Here is a 17,890-nt window from a genome sequence, read left to right on the forward strand (position 1 = left end):
AGCAAAAAGAGAGAGAATATTTGAGTTATGTCTGACATTACTGAATGATAATATTGCTCTTTGGAGGCTACTTTTCTTAAACGGTGAGGGCAAAATGTACTTCTCAAAGGCCTGTTTTACACTCTGCCAAACATTTCCCAATATAACATTTTCTGGTGTTTTTTTTTTCTTCCTTCAGAAATTATTCGTCTCATAAACTACAAGGAGCTCCCTCTGTAAAACTAATTTTCCTTGAGATTGAAATAATATTGGTGTCATGCAGTAATTTTTAAATTATATAAAACAAAGAAATACAGCTTTCTTTTTTTATTCTTATCAATTGTTCAAATAAGGACAAACATGCTCTTAATTATGTATCTTTTTGCACTATTTTCTCCAACTTGAAACTTCGCTTTCTTACTCAAACTGCACCTGAAAAGAAGACATTCCCCAAGCTCAGTGACACTTTTTGGTTAAATCAAGATTAAATTGAATAAATCAACTAAATCCCTAAAATGGGCCTGTCTTCTGTGTCTCCTTGCAGAGAAAACCCAGAAGGGAGAAAAGAGGAAGCAGAATGGAGTGAAGGATAAAGGGAAGGAGAGAAGGAAGAATAGTCCTGAGAAGAAAAAGGAGAGATGGAAGTCAGAGAACGGCTCCATGCTTAAAGAGCTAGGTACATTGTGTGTGCGTGGGTGGGTGGCTGCGTTTCCTGCAGTGTTTGCAGTTTTTCCAAACTACACGTCATAGGCTGAACCTGTGTGTGTCTGTGTGTGTGTTTGTGCATTTGTATAAGAAGGTGCCCACAGTTTTGTAGCCTTGATGCTTGATATACAATCCCTTAGTGCAAAACACCAAGACCTTACAAAAACTGAAAATCTAAGGATTTTACAGTTACACTTTGCCCTATAAACACACTATTAGATGATTTTGTCTTGAATAAATTATTTATCCGCTAATAATCAGTTTTTATACTGCCACTTTAGCATCCTCTCCACACTCTGTGTGTGTGCTATTTTGCCTTTTTTAAAATTTTCTTTTACAATCTTCATGCCTCCATCACGCCCTTTCCGTGATAGCTGCTGATCAGCTGGCAGGTCCGATGGCAAAATCTTTAATAGAAGCTGACAGCAGGTCTAATATGATCTATCAATCTCTGGGCAGCGTTACGTCACTCACAGAGAGAGAGGGAGAGATTAAGAAGCACAGTGTGGTGTAGGGATACACGACGACTGTTTTTTAAAATCATGTCAAGTAGAGTTTTAGTTATAGAAAAACTAGAAGGACTAGTTATGGTCAGACTGGGAAATGTGGAAATCTGTATGTATAAGCTTACAGACCCTAACAAATCAGATATTTATAATTTATTTGAGAAGTAAGTTTTGGTTGTTGTTGTTTTTTACTGAAACTTCGGAATTTCAGGATGTCCCAAAGAACATTGTCTTAATTTTTTAACAATTTAAACACTTGAAACATGTAAACGTTGCCACCTCACAGTAAAAGGCTTCTGGTTTTGAATCCACCGGCCAGTACAACCTAAACAGCCCTTCCTTAGTGTGTGTAAATATGCAGGTTGGTGTATGTAGGTTGGTACATAATGAGTCCACTTAATTTTTTAGTCTCTTACAATGGGGATCTGTATATACAAATGGTGGCTTAGGAATTACTAAGCAATTAATGCAAAATTGCTACAAATGTCAGGATATTTGGTGATTCTAAGTGATTCATAGGTGTAAATGTAATCGTGCATGATTGTCGGTGTCTATGTTGGCTCTGTGACAAACTGGTGACCCTTCCAATGATGTACCACACCTGTCACCAAGGGACAGCTGGGATAGACTGCAGCTTCACCGTGAGCTTGATTTAGACAAACAGTTAAAAAAATGGATGGATGGATGGCAAAAGACAGAAAACAATTCCACAGATAGAATTAAAAAAAAGGCCAATCATCAAGACTTTAAGTGGTGCTGTAAAAAGAAGGTTTAAAACTGTTGACATCTACGGTGGGAGTCTTTAACTCTTTGCATCAGCTGTAAATTCAGGTTACGTACATTTTTCAAAGCCATTAAAGAGCAACTTGCATCACTTGGCAAAATGTAAAAAAACTAAATAAAGTAGGAAAAAATAGACCCAGAAATGATGGTAAAACTAAAAAGAGTAAACAGCTTCAGTGTGACAGGAGGCCTTTCATCGTTGGGATAAAGATGGAAGATAACGGCTGGCTGCCGTGTCAGATGATCCATCCCTCATATGTGGCTGATTTTTGCAGCCACCTATGATGCTCAGAAGATGGATATTATATGGAAATTGAGCAAGCGGCTTATACAGATTTTTTTTCTCCTAACATTGACAATTTATAGAGATATTTCGAGCGCACAGCGAGTCGAAGCGAGTGAGAAGATAAAAGCTCAGTGACTCACTCGAGGACAGTTGAGAGACGTTTGATGGACACGCTGGCGGCTCTGGTGATTGAATCTGGAGCTTTTAAGTTGTCAACACAAGACAAGCCACCTGCCTGACTATTGAGGTGCAAATTAACATTTCAATGCGCTGACATGCATATAAAAGTCAAAAAAGATACTCTACTCTAAAACAGTTTGTCCATCACTAAGCAGCAAGAGAAGGTTTTATTTCTTCTGAGTAGGAGAGACAGGCTTAGCTTCGAGGAGGCTATGAGTCAGTGTATAACTGTCGTGTGTGTGTGTGTGTGTGTGTGTGTGTGTGTGTGTGTGTGTGTGTGTGTGTATTTCTTAGGAAATAATCCAGGTTCTTGTTAGCCCCAGTAGAAATATGTTGATTGATGTGTTAAATCAGGGGTGCAGACACCAAAGCCTCTCTGTTCAGAAACATGGGAGCTTCAGATTTTAAGCTGAGTATTTACCCATCTGTTCACGTCCATCTATTATCATGGCTCGCTTTTAAAAGTTGGCACAAACGACTGCAGCATTTCTGCTGCGCTGCTAAAGTCACATTTCCTGACATTTTGAAAACATCATCAGGTTACTTTTCTCAATGCTGCGTCTTCATGGGACAGTAGCACTGTGACAGTTTGATGAGAGCTGGTGCTGTCAGAGCACGCCGTCCGAATCAAACGCAGAGTTTCCTCCTGTTTCAGGTTTTGTCTTTCAAATTATCGCTTTTATCTCGGAAACGTTTTGCTCCAGAATTCCATAACTCTCAGAAGCCATTTGAAAAAGGTGACAACCATGCATGTTGAATGGTCTTAACATGACAAAATCAAATAAGAGGAAAAGCCTCTTGGCTTAAAATATATATGTGGAATCCTTTGTGTCGATAGTGATTATTATTGAATGGACTGGGGGGGGGGGGTTTGTATGCCAACACCTTTAACCACTCCTATGAGCAAATTACTTGTTTTTCACACATGTACTGCAGCTCTGAAGTTTTCTAGAGTAGACATTACCTGATGGAGATGCATGTCAGAACATATACTTTAGACTTCAGAGGGAGACAAAGTTACAGATGATTTGGAAATGTGCAGAGGAGGGATAGTGAATATAGTAGATAAAGGATGCTGGACATGGAGATACCAGGCAGGAAGAAAAGAGGAAGACTGCAGAGAAGATTCATGGATGTGGTGAAGCAGGACTTGCAGAGGGTTGGCGTGACAGAGAAGATGCTGAGGATAGGGTGAGATGGAGGTAGATGAACTTCTCACAGTGAGTGAGTGGATTACACATCCTTCCTTCTGCAGACTCTTCTCAGGCAGAAGCCTCACTTACACCCAACTGTTTCCAGCAGTAATACAGCTTCTTCTGATGTGTGCTACATTTGAAAAGAGGGGAACATCAGACGGCGACTTGATTCTGCCAAGATCGCCTGGAGTTCATGTGTGAAAATGGCTTAGTTTTATTATTTAAACTGCACCATATTGTCATTCTTTCCACTCACCAGTGCCCGGAAAGTGGATTTGCAGTTGTTGACAAATACACTTGTAAACACAAATGTCAACTACCTTGAAGGGTGCTATAAACCATTCTGCAAATATTTATATAGTGCTTATAAATAGGAAGACTTGAGTAAAGTGTTTCCAGAGAAACGAAAAGACCTCAATTTCAGGGGAAAAAAGACACATCAATAAAGTCTTTTTTTTTTTTAAATTGTGTAAGAAAAGAAAAAAAATTAACACGCAAAAAGTGAACACACGAGTTCTGACATCCTATATGTTTGCGTGGGTGTCTAGAAACAAAAACAAAGTCTTCTGTATCTTCAGGCCACCTCTAAAAACAAGCTGCTGTGCTCTAAATAGCTTCTATATGTAGGACATCAAGTAGGTGGTTTCGTAGCCTTATGTAACCCTTGTTTTTGTGTACCCATATCTAAAGATTTGTGAATATTGCTGCATTCCATAAAAAGCTGTAGGCTGCTCAGACAGTCACTGTACCTGATTAATATCTGAGAGCCTAAATGAAAATGAGTTCTAATTAGACGACTAATTGTGCGCTCTAATTTGTCGTCCTTTCATCTGAGTTTTTACGTGCCCGAAAGCAACTCGCGTAGGGGACGGATAGGCACGGGTCTGTGTACGACGGCCAAGACACGCGAAACGCATTAAAAAAATACATAAACGGGAGATCTCAGCACGCTGGCAGCGGCACTAAAGCAACACGTAAAATGCAGAGAGCTCGCTTCCTTCCTCTGATCTCAGAAAACGAACATGACAGAAAGTTGCTGAAAGCTATGAAAACCAGCCGACAAAGATTTCACGCTGTCATCAAAGGATGAAACCTGAAGCTGCTCTGTTGATAACAAAATGGGCTCTGGCTCTGAGGGATTAAAGCTTTTTTTTTTGGTAGGAATTATATACAGCCAAGCTTAACCTCACTCTACTGTTATAACATTTCTGTATCATAAAATTCATATATACGCCCACAAAGATTCAGGTTCCACTGTGAGCCTCCTGTGTGACAGCTGCAGGCTTGACTTCTGAGAAGCGCATTGCAGTAAAGAGTGTTTTGTGTCTTAGTATCAGTAGATTTAACTCAGAATCTTCAGAAAACTCAAAATAGGCCATCTTTCCTAACCTTCCCTCCAAAGTCAGTTTCACATTTTAGCAACACGAGTTTCTTTCAGTAGTTTTGCCAGCGTTACTTTTGCTAATTCTAACCGATTCTTGATTCAGTAAACGGAAAAGGCGGGGCTGCTTTTGATAGCCCTCGTACGCTGAAGTCCCTCGGTATTGAACTAGTCACTTTGGTTTTAATTCAACCAAATTGCTTATGTTACAGACAAAACAGATTTTTTATTCAGTAAAATTGGAGTAATGAGGAAAACTGCAACCTTAAAATTTCACATTTGCATGCTTTGTCGTGCCGTTTTTTACTACACTCTCTCAACAGCAGAGAACTAATTCATATCCAAGCAAATTCAGGCCTTTGAAAGATGAGTTGACTGATCCTAGTAGTTACCACCTGATCAGAGCGAACACTGTGTGCTATTGCTGCAGTTTAGCCTTCACTCTGGGTGACGACATACAGCTTTCTACTGTAGATTTATTTAATTATTAAAACCTTTACACACCCTAGGATTAAACCTGCTATCCGAGTGCTGCACTGCACCCTGTGCCACTGCCAAGGGAGGTCATGTGATCAGTTCAGTTTGTGTCTGTTAGCAACATTACTGGAAAAACTTAGCGATAGATATTAGACGCGTGGCTTGGCCCAACTAAGAAGTCATTAACTTGTGAAGTTGATGCACAAATTTCTGTCTTGATGCACGCTCAGAAATACTGGAAAGTTGTTTCTGTTATCTGGAGGTGGTGTTTTCAGTGGGAGAAACATTTCATCACTCATCCAAGTAACTTCCTCAGACTCAGCTGAATAATTCTGAATCGTTGGAGACTGCAGAAGTCGCTTCGATGAGTGACGAAATGTTTCTACCGCCAAAAAGGTTAGTCAGGATTCTTTTCCGATGCAAGTTTGGGCAATTTTTTAATCCTTTGCATGCTATCCTCCCAAATACATACAGTACAAAACAATAGGAATACACTGCTCTCAAGAGAATATCACAAACTGATCTACCTTCAGATACACTTTTGAGACTAAGTTTATGGATGGCGTGTAGCAGAGATATGCAGTCTTGAAGTGCTCTTGTTAACATTGTTGGGGAGATTTTTTAATTTAGTTACATTTGAGTTTTATAAATTCTTCATAACGGTGATATGATTTTTCTTCACCGTCATGAAGATTTAGTTTTGTCCTTTAGGTTTTGTGCTTTATGCCCCAGTGGAGCACAAAACCAAAGGTTTGGGAAGATTTTGATCCATTGCCTACCGACTGCAAAACGCTGTACTGTGTTGACCAGTGAGGTGCCAGCTGTGTCTGTCTGCCATTTGGTGCTGAGCGGGTAGTGCACTGTGGGTTTTAAGAGCTTTTTCAAAGAAGAGAGGTACCTGCTGCAGCTGAAAACACCACTGTAAGAGCAACAAGAGTGAAATGATCCGATGCAGTCATCACTCAGTAAAAGGCTCCATAAAGCTGAGGGAAGCAGAGCCACAGACCCTCTCCCGTTGTCTTCATATTGGTATCTGATTGATTGGTAGTATCGATTTCCACTGGTAGAGCTGTTTGCATATTTTGAACTGCACTGTTAAAAGTTTATGGCAGACTGACTTCAACTTACAGTAGGATGTCGGTTGGTTTGAAGGCAAGGCAAGGCAAGGCAAGGCAAGGCAAGGCAAGTTTATTTGTATAGCACAATTCAACAACAAGGTGATTCAAAGTGCTTTACAGAGACATTAGAAACAAGAACAAATAAAAAGCATGATTTAAAATTGAATAAAACAAGCAAATAAACTAACTAACTAATTAACAAACAAACAAACAAACAAACAACAGTATATAAAATCAAAACAGATAAAATCAGAACAGTAGATAAAATCAGTAGTTAAATGTAAGTTTTGAAATTTAAGCTTAAAGGTGTGGATTTGGTGCTTTATTCAAATGCAGCTGAGAACAGGTGAGTCTTCAACCTGGATTTAAATAAACTGAGTGTTTCAGCTGATCTGAGGCTTTCTGGGAGTTTGTTCCAGATATAAGGAGCATAAAAGCTGAATGCAGCTTCTCCGTGTCTGGTTCTGACTCTGGGAACTGATAAAAGACCGGATCCAGATGACCTGAGGGATCTGGATGGTTCATACTGGGTCAGGAGGTCATTGATGTATTTTGGTCCTAAACCATTCAGAGCTTTATAGGCCAGCATCAGAACTTTAAAGTCTATCCTCTGACGGACAGGCAGCCAGTGTAAAGACCTCAGAGCTGGACTGATGTGGTCCACTTTTTTGGTCTTAGTGAGGACTCGAGCAGCAGAGTTCTGAATGAGCTGTAGTTGTCTGACTGATTTTTTAGGTAGACCTGTAAAGATGCTGTTACAGTAATCAAGCCTACTAAAGATGAATGCATGGACTAGTTTTTCCAGGTCCTGTTGAGACATCAGATCTTTTATCCTTGATATATTCTTGAGGTGATAGTAAGCTGACTTTGTTATTGTCTTAATGTGTTTTTCTAAGTTTAGGTCTGCATCCATCACTACACCCAAATTTCTCGCCTGGTTTGTGGTTTTTAGATGTATAGATTGAAGTTCTCTGGTGACCTGTAATCGTTTTTCTTTGGCGCCAAAGACTATTACCTCAGTTTTGTTTTTGTTTAGCTGGAGAAAATTGTGGCACAACCAGTCATTGATTTCCTCAATGCATTTACCAAGAGCCTGTACAGGGCCTCGGTCTCCTGGTGACATTGTGATATATATTTGTGTGTCATCTGCATAGCTGTGATAGTTTATTTTGTTGTTGTTTATAATCTGTGCCAGTGGGAGCATGTAGATGTTAAACAGAAGGGGTCCCAAGATGGAACCTTGGGGAACTCCACATGTGATACTTGTCTGCTCAGATGTGAAGTTACCTATTGATACAAAGTATTTCCTGTTTTCTACGTATGTTTTGAACCAGTTTAGTACAGTTCCTGAAAGACCTGTCCAGTTCTCCAGTCGTTGAAGGTATATTTGGTCATTACTGATTTAAATCTGAGAAGCCTTTTGTGATTTTAAAATCACCAAAATGATTTTTACTATATTACGATTCATGTGCGTCATATCATACATAGCTTGTTTTTTGGGGGTTTTTACCGATCCCAAAGCCCAATTTTAAAAATGGCATTGTCATTGAGGACTGTCATTGGCTCACTAAGGCTTAGGGGCGGAGTCCAGCCATCCAAGGCCATTACGAGGCTACATATATACTCAGAAAACTGGAGTCAGTTTCTCCACAGATACTTTAAAACAGCACAACCATCATTTTATATTAGAAATATAAAATTTGATCTTTCTTGAGCTTTATCAGCAATTAAAAAAGAATAACTAAGAGGAACCATTAAAGCATTTTTTAATTAAATGTTATTAGTGTAAATTACATGGAGCTGCTCCATTCTTTCACAAGGCATACCACTGCTTAGAGGTATTTTACTCAGCAGTAATTTAATCACGAGAAAATACAGAGTCGTGTTGAGTTTTTGGTTATATTTGACTGATTATTAATTGTTTAATTAAATTTTTGACTTCAGGGATACAAATATAAAATATGACAAAACTACATACCTGTGGTTTGTGTAGTCCAACGTAGGATGGTGCCCGGCTTAGTTTTCACATCACATTTTAATCCTTTTTTTGCTCAGCTGATTACTTTTCAGTTTTTTAGTCCAACTGGTGAGTGAAGACACATTTTTCCCTCATGAATGGGTGGTTGTCAGGCGGTTGCTAAATGCCTTGTATCTCTGTTCATTTACAACCTGACCAACTAACTGCAGGTGGCTAAAATAAATACAGGGAGTGCAGAATTATTAGGCAAGTTGTATTTTTGAGGAATAATTTTATTATTGAACAACAACCATGTTCTCAATGAACCCAAAAAACTCATTAATATCAAAGCTGAATGTTTTTGGAAGTAGTTTTTAGTTTGTTTTTAGTTTTAGCTATTTTAGGGGGATATCTGTGTGTGCAGGTGACTATTACTGTGCATAATTATTAGGCAACTTAACAAAAAACAAATATATACCCATTTCAATTATTTATTTTTACCAGTGAAACCAATATAACATCTCCACATTCACAAATATACATTTCTGACATTCAAAAACAAAACAAAAACAAATCAGCGACCAATATAGCCACCTTTCTTTGCAAGGACACTCAAAAGCCTGCCATCCATGGATTCTGTCAGTGTTTTGATCTGTTCACCATCAACATTGCGTGCAGCAGCAACCACAGCCTCCCAGACACTGTTCAGAGAGGTGTACTGTTTTCCCTCCTTGTAAATCTCACATTTGATGATGGACCACAGGTTCTCAATGGGGTTCAGATCAGGTGAACAAGGGGGCCATGTCATTAGTTTTTCTTCTTTTATACCCTTTCTTGCCAGCCACGCTGTGGAGTACTTGGACGCGTGTGATGGAGCATTGTCCTGCATGAAAATCATGTTTTTCTTGAAGGATGCAGACTTCTTCCTGTACCACTGCTTGAAGAAGGTGTCTTCCAGAAACTGGCAGTAGGACTGGGAGTTGAGCTTGACTCCATCCTCAACCCGAAAAGGCCCCACAAGCTCATCTTTGATGATGATACCAGCCCAAACCAGTACTCCACCTCCACCTTGCTGGCGTCTGAGTCGGACTGGAGCTCTCTGCCCTTTACCAATCCAGCCACGGGCCCATCCATCTGGCCCATCAAGACTCACTCTCATTTCATCAGTCCATAAAACCTTAGAAAAACCAGTCTTGAGATATTTCTTGGCCCAGTCTTGATGTTTCAGCTTGTGTGTCTTGTTCAGTGGTGGTCGTCTTTCAGCCTTTCTTACCTTGGCCATGTCTCTGAGTATTGCACACCTTGTGCTTTTGGGCACTCCAGTGATGTTGCAGCTCTGAAATATGGTCAAACTGGTGGCAAGTGGCATCTTGGCAGCTGCACGCTTGACTTTTCTCAGTTCATGGGCAGTTATTTTGCGCCTTGGTTTTTCCACACGCTTCTTGCGACCCTGTTGACTATTTTGAATGAAACGCTTGATTGTTCGATGATCACGCTTCAGAAGCTTTGCAATTTTGAGACTGCTGCATCCCTCTGCAAGATATCTCACTATTTTTGACTTTTCTGAGCCTGTCAAGTCCTTCTTTTGACCCATTTTGCCAAAGGAAAGGAAGTTGCCTAATAATTATGCACACCTGATATAGGGTGTTGATGTCATTAGACCACACCCCTTCTCATTACAGAGATGCACATCACCTAATATGCTTAATTGGTAGTAGGCTTTCGAGCCTATACAGCTTGGAGTAAGACAACATGCATGAAGAGGAGGATGTGGACAAAATACTCATTTGCCTAATAATTCTGCACTCCCTGTATGTTGTGGATTAGTTACTGAATTCTTCGATTTTTTTCATGTGAAACGCGAGGTGAACTTTGCACGTATGGGGTAATTTTATCGTCATGAGCATCAGTTATTAATCTGATCACACAATTTTTAGGCATATGCAGTATAAAAACTACAGTGGGTCCAGCATGTCCATCATCATGTGTATTTGCACCTCACAGTCCAGTATCTAATCTGGCAGAGATGTTTTTCACCCACACACACAGTGACTATCAGCAGTGACGCAGGACTGTCTCTCATTTCCTTATTTAACCAGAGCTGAGCATCGCAGAGCCGGCAGTCGAAGTGAATGTGATCAATAAACAGGCAGATAATAACACGGGGCACAAGAGCAGTTTGGCTGTGCATACTTGCTTCCTTTTCTGAGATTATCTCCATCCTTTTTTGTTTATCTCTCCTTTTCCCCCACTCATCTGTTACAGTTATTTTTTATACTGAATCTCCCCTCTCTCTCTCTCCCTGGCTCTGTTGTTATGAAACTCCCTCTTTCTGTTTATCTTCTCTCCTGCCTTTCTCGGTTTTTCCACCCGACTGCTGAGGGATAAGGACTGCAACTTGATGTTGAATACTTGCTGGGAAATCATAGCTCGAATCGTCTTTCCACGATAAACAAGTCCTTCTGTATATATGGTGTGCTTCTGTTGTTTGCAACTGTAACATTTGTCTGCATTTGTGTGTCTATGTGCGCCTTCTTCTGTCAACCTGCTCTATATATCATTCTCAGTGTGTCGTCTCTGTGTTTGTCTATGCGTGTCGTATGTGTTCATATCTCACTGTCTCTGTGTGTGCGTATGTGTGTGTGTGTTTGTGTGTCCGGCCATCTGTTCTCTGTCGGGTCTGGTCCTGACTCTCAGGGCTTTGTCTTCCTCTCTCTCTGTTCTGGGATCAAGATGACAGACGTGTATCATAACTCCTTCTCAGATGTGCTGTCCCCTATCCGCACTGTTTATTAGTCAGGCCCAGAGGCTAGTGATGATTAGAAAAAGGAAAATTGCTTTGAGTTGTTTCTAATGTTCCCCACGGGTGCTGAGGAATTTCATCTTAAAAGGGGACGTTCATTCTCAGCTTCCTTTTTTTTAAATCATGGGCTCCATTAGAGTAGCTATGAAGTTCACAATCAACCATATTTATCCTGTATTGTGCTCAGTTCATTCTCCGTCTTGAGCCAGCTCTGTTCCCCCACCCTGTAAGCCAACTTTCTTCTGATAGGCTGCCCCTCGTCAACAAAAGCTTCGAACGGCAGGTGGGATGGACTTCAGAGCTACGCGTCTGAATTGATCGCATTAAGGATGTCCACACTCGCTGACATCATACAGAGCCAAGAGTGGGGAAAAAAATCCGAATTCAAGCGCTAAGTAGTTTTTCACGTTTAATGTGAACATCCAACATTGTTTATAATTCAAAGTTACATGTTTGATTCCAGTTAGATTTTATGATTTATAAAATAGTACACAAATAGTAGAGCCAAACTAATATCTGATTTTTTAAGACCGATATCAATATTTGGTGATTGAAAAATCCAATACTGGGACAGTTTAAGTTTTTCTTTCAGACACTGAAAATAAAATTTAAATAAATGTCCTCGTTACGTGTGGGAATTTATTTAGTTGTTTACTTGATTCTGCTCAGATTATCTGATCGTGGCTTCGAAAACCATGTGTTACTTACAGGGAAGTTTCATAGCGCCCTCTGGTGGACAAGCTGCAAAACATGAACACTCACAAAATCATTGAAGGGTGTTTCTCCCGTCTCTTCTTTACTTTTTTAAATGTCATTTTTTCAGATGTGAATAAAGTCGATGCCTTTAGATATCAAATACCTGTAATAAGACCAGATGAGAACATTGGTCTGCACTGCCTTAGTTACAGCGACTTTAAAAGAGCTTTAAAAGGCTTTTAGATTTAATAAAACCTTGAATAAAAATAAACTAAACCACATTGCTAAAAATATTAAAAACGTGCTCTCTGTTTATTAAATAACAGTTTATTAAATAGTGGATCATAAAAGCAAGGTTAACATTTCTGAGAATCTCTTGTGTTTCTCTTGACTTTGAAATTTGAGAGCGAAGATTTTACAGCAGAGAGAGAAACAAATCGGTTATCTTAAAACTATCCAGTAATTGGTTTGTGCCTTCTGACGACAGCTCTAACGAAACAAGATGCCTTTTGGTCACAAAGATAATGAGGCCAACAGTAATGTGTGAGATGAATTTGCTTTTGGACAAATTGGTAGCACAGAGTGAAAAAAGAAGAAATGGTAGGCAACAACAAAAGATTTTATTCTAGTTCCCATTATTGTGTCCCTTTATTTGACTTCATTCCTTAATTAGGAAAATGTATTTCTGATTTTTAAAGTCTGAAAGAAAGACATCAGTACGGTCAACACAGTTGCATAAACTAGAATACACAAAATACAAAGACAACCAAAATGTATAAACATCAGTGGCAACAGAGCCTGAAACATCAATAAAAACCCTGTCTTATGCCAGAAGCAAGCTATTTCAGGCAGCCTGAACTAACTGGAATGTAACCTAGCAACTGAAGCCATTTGTAATCACATTTTGTACCAAGTTGTGGACATTTGCACGGAAAAACTACTCCTAGCATTGCTAAGTTTAGCAAACTAACCCAACACTATGTGTTTGCAACGTTATACATGACACAAAGTGCTGCACATAAATGACGAGCATATTAGTTACAGGAGCATCTTTTCGCTCTCTTTCTTATGTACTGGCTCTGGTCTTCGCCCTATCCTGCTGCTGGTGTGTTCCTTACCCTGCATTGCATTAGCTAGCACTAGCTGGCAATTCTTGTTGTTCTGTGTGCCATAAGACAGCCTAGTGTTTACTAACTCCAACACCATTTTTTCCTTAGCATTAGCTTGCAAAAGTACCAGGAAAAGAAATATTTCCTTGTCATTAGCTTTACTGCAGCATCAGCTAATTACTTGACTGTACCAAAAAAAAGAAGAAGGTAGAAACAGTGTTGCAATTTGGTTTAAATGACAAAGTGTTGCCATTAGTAGGTTTCTCATGGAAATCTGTTTGAGGACTTTATCTTCCCTGTCTCCTTAAACAGAAAATAAAACAATACTTTATGTTTATTTATACTCGTGTTCATATCTAAAGGTTCCCTTTCCTGATGTTAGCATGATGATCCAAAACATATGAATGCATAGGAAACGAAAGGAATATCTCTAGCATCGGCAAACATTTTTAACTGGGGGTTTGATTCGCAGACATTTATTAACATTTTTTCTTTATCACATGCAAAGCAACAACAGGAAAATACTAAATAAAATAAGGTAATAAACTGTGGCTGTTATTGTACCTGGGCAGATTGTGCTGAGGAAAAACCTGGATAAATGTGGAAAACATGTCCTGAAAAAACAAAGACATTGCATAATCAGTTTTTTTTTATACATGCCACAACTGCCACCGTAAGATGATACACAGAAATACTACAGACAGAACTCAGACCCAACAACAGGCTATAAGTTAGACATGAAAAATTGTTCCCAGATAAGTCTGTAAGATGTCATAAGGCATATAAAATACACCAGATTTCTGTCTATTATGCAATAGAATGGATTTGTGTTAAATAATCACATCTAAACAAATCATGTTGTACATGGATGTTGTACCTGACCAAACTGGACATAGTAACAGGGTGGCATGTTTATGTTGGTCTCCTGATTTCCTCTCTCTGAACTCTGCTCATTTCCCTTCTGCTCCATCACCCCTCCCTGTCTTCTTCACACTTCTTCACTGTCTTTTCCCCCCTCCTTCCGTCACCTATTCCCTCCCTCTGAGCTCTCTCAATTCCTGCAGAGACATGCTGCGTCATGGAAACTACCAGCTCAGTGTGTGCGTGTCTGTGTGTGTGTGTGTGTGTGTGTGTGTGTGTGTGTGTGTGTGTGTGTGTGTGTGTGTGTGTGTGTTAGATAGCTTGTGTTAAAGGCACCCTAACAGCACCTCCTGCTGTCCTGCTTGCCAGATCATTATAAGCAGTGATGATTTACAAGGAGGTTGCAAAAATAAAAGAGAGAAAGATGCTCAGATCACAAAAATATCCACATTTATGAGTACATTTCAGTTTCTGCAAAGTTTTGTCTTCATTCTCTGCATTCCTGATGATGTGCATATGGCTGCTATCGATTATTTAGATGCATTTGGTCCCAGAAGACAGTATGACTATCTCCCAGTGCTCTTGGTTGGACTAAATTAGATCAATAAACTTGATTATTTTTATTCACTTGATGCCTACAGAGTCCCTGAGAGGTCATACTTAGATTTTTTTTGCAATAACATTTGCACTTCATTCAACTCACAGTAGAAGTGAGCTCTATTATGATACTGTATATACACCCAAACCTGTACCTGATTAAGACAACTACAGACTGTATCATAGGTTATGATTGCAGTCATATTGGTGTCACTGAATGGCTCATGGAATATATGAGTTTTTAAACATTCACTACTAGATAATATCAGAGGTTGGTCATTTAAAAAAGAGAACAGGTGGACTCCGGTGGTCCCCGTGGACTCCCACGTTCAGTTATACAGTAATCGTGTTTACAGCTAAAGAATAAAATGTTTTGACCTCCATGGATAGTTTTCCCCCTTGTAAGAGCTCACCAGGGGGTGGGTTTTTAATTCTGCTCATCCATCTGGGTGGTGGTAAGTGTCCTGACATAGGCACCTTTAGCAAGTCTGTGTACTAGGTTTCACCTAAACTAATTTGAATTGCTGAATTGGACCTCTCTGCTTTGATTGTGCCGTCTGTGCCTGTTGATGAATTTCAATGGAATTATGTGGCAAATAATAAATATTATTGCTGTGAGGTACAGCCTGTCCAAGATGTTTGCGCTTGGTTTTAGTGATTGAATTTCTAGTATTTTATTAGTTTGTTAATAAATCCTGATTTGCGTATCGGTGTCTGTGTGTTGTCCCCAAACGGTTTATGACTGCAGATGAAAAATCCGCTCACGTCTGGATTCTCACTGATATTGAAGTCTAGTCAAAAGGCGATGTCTATCCTTTATGTGAAATCCATGGTTGCGATGAGTTGCCTTGTTTCCTCGTGTTTGTCTGCCTGTTTTCTTTTGGGCCACTTCGTGATGCAGTGTTTGAGCAATTACCGTCACTTGAACACTACTTTACACTTAGTGGACTAAATACCACATAATTATAATCACTGTATATTTTGACACAACTATAAAATGTTAGATTCTTTCTGTTTTCCAAAATATAATGAGTGAGGATTTTTGACACTTGCTTGTTCTATGTGTTGGGTTTGTTTTTATCATCTTTTTAACTGTTAACATTGCGCCATGTCCACCATCCATCTTTCTCCACTTAAATTAAATATTTGACAAGTGAAAATGTGGGTACATTGTTAAAATGAGTTTGTCTGTGCTTTTATATTAGAGGAAGAAATCCTAAAATGCTGCAGACAGACATGCGGCGCTTTGGCAGCACTTCTCACAGCCCACAATGATAGAAAAGGAGCCATGAAAATCTCCTAATTATACAGACACACATGCAAACAGTTAAAAGGAGGGAGCATTGTCTGCAGACTCACACAAACACAGATACTGAACACACTCACACTGCACATAATCCAGGCTGAGATAGTCCTGTAAACACACCAGTGTTGGAGAAGTCATTAAACGCATCCTTTTTCTTTTTTCTTTTTTTTTGGCGAGGAGACATCAACTCTATTTTTACTTGGACGTTGTCATCTAATTTAAGTGCTTTGTCTTTGATATTCCCGAATTTTGGATGCAAACTTTAAAACACAAAGCAAAAGCCTTCATTGGTAATTTTTCACCGAATCCAGACCATTGTTACACATATACAGTGCTGAGAAAAATTATTTGCCTCCTTCCTGATTCCTTAGTTTGAATATTAGACAAATACAAAATGCAGGCTTGAAATTATTATTTGATTTTGTTTAGAGAAACGAAAACCCACCAGTCTAACCTACCTGGCCCTGTGTGAGGAAGTCGTTAATGCCCCTCCTTGATGATTTAACTGTGATTAACTACATTGTTAAATACATTTTGTCTGAGTTTAATTTCACTAGCCACACCCAGGCTTCATTACTGCCAGACCTGTTGAATCAACGTGCCTGACAGACTGATGATTCAACAGTAAGGAGGAGACTAAGCTCGTTTCACATTTACCAGAAAAACATTTTCATGATCCCCAAAGCTTTAGGGAAAATATTCTGTGGACTGACAAGACAAAAGTTGAACTTTTCCGAAGATTTGTGTCCAACATCATACCAGCAGTCAAACATGGTGGTGCTGTGGTAGTGTGATTTGCTGCTTCAGGAGCATCACAGTTGCTGTAATCGATGGAGCCATGAATTCTCCTCTGTACCAGAAAATCCTGAAGAAAAATGTCCATCCATCCATTCCTGCCCTGAAGCTCGTGCTCCCTTTGGATATATATGTAACATTACAGTAATCTAAAACACATCAGATCGAAAGGAGGCTTTCGATCTTTTACCTTTATTTTCTTATTCATGAAAAATATGCAACACTCCTCACCTGTCTGCTTTGTTTTCTCCCTCCTCTTCCCTTCTGCCTCTTCCCTTCTATTCACTTCTACCAATTTCATCCAATTTTTTCTCCCATTTTTCTTGCTTCCTCTTACTCTCCCTTCCTGCACCTCCCCTCTCCCTGCTTGTGCCCTCTTCCCCTTTCCTTAGGTTTGTCAAAGTCATTCCCGTTGGACAACTCTTTGTTCGACAGCTGGCTCGCCCAGTCGGTTCAGATCACCGCTGACGACATGCTGAGCCAGTGGGCTCTGGGTGCCCAACATCGGGACAAGAGCGGCAGCCTGCTTTCTGACCAGGTAGGGCTTCAGGAGCAGAGGGCACAGAAGACGATGTGTTAGCAGAGAGAGACAGAAAGAATGAAACGCAGCAATGGGTCTGCTGTAGTAAGGACTTAAGCCTTCAGTACAATGGGGTGCCTGCTTTACCAGGTGAACTGCAGCTGTTACATGTTATGATAAGAGATGAATACAACACAAACGTCTTGCTCAATACTTGGAAAAGAAAAAGTGGTTTGCTAATGCAACATTGTGAGTAGACCGTTACATCTTGACCTGAATTCCTGTCCACTTCGCTGGTGAACGAAACGAGTGCCAAGGACTTTCCTGTGAAGAGGCCACGCCGACACAAACAGCTACATAAGTAAAAAAGTGAAGCGTTCTTCTTAGTCGAGGAAGGAAAAACGGCTAAAGTGTACAAGAAAATGAAACATACACAGAGAATTTCACTTTTATGCATTAATTCAGTCTAAAACACTCCACAAGGACGACCAGCGTTTCTTTTCCACATATATTAGAAATCATTTGATCAGTTTAATTACTTTTTGTTAGTTTCAACTAGAATTGAGCACTGGTACTATTCCTGAATGGTGCTTGTATTAATGGAAAAGTATTTTTTTAAAAAGCTGTCATAAATT

At 39.6% G+C, this 17,890-nt stretch overlaps 1 protein-coding gene across 2 annotated transcripts in view; it reads left to right on the plus strand.

Annotated features, from left to right (window-relative positions):
* The window catches only part of jade2 (jade family PHD finger 2), a 231,785-nt gene that overhangs the window by 201,600 nt on the left and 12,295 nt on the right, over nt 1–17,890 (plus strand). Inside the window, exons 12-13 of one of the 2 annotated variants that reach the window (XM_085289613.1) lie at nt 524–655; nt 17,128–17,273. In XM_085289613.1, coding sequence (XP_085145739.1) covers nt 524–655; nt 17,128–17,273 — 278 coding nt within the window. The remainder of the gene's footprint in view (nt 1–523; nt 656–17,127; nt 17,274–17,890) is intronic. The other variant, XM_085289614.1, reaches the window with a different exon arrangement.

This window comes from Mchenga conophoros, linkage group LG10, assembly GCF_057382185.1.
Source record: "Mchenga conophoros isolate Kocher_MC1m ecotype Shallow Benthic linkage group LG10, M_conophoros_male_GT1.1, whole genome shotgun sequence".
Classification (NCBI taxonomy): Eukaryota; Metazoa; Chordata; class Actinopteri; order Cichliformes; family Cichlidae; genus Mchenga; species Mchenga conophoros.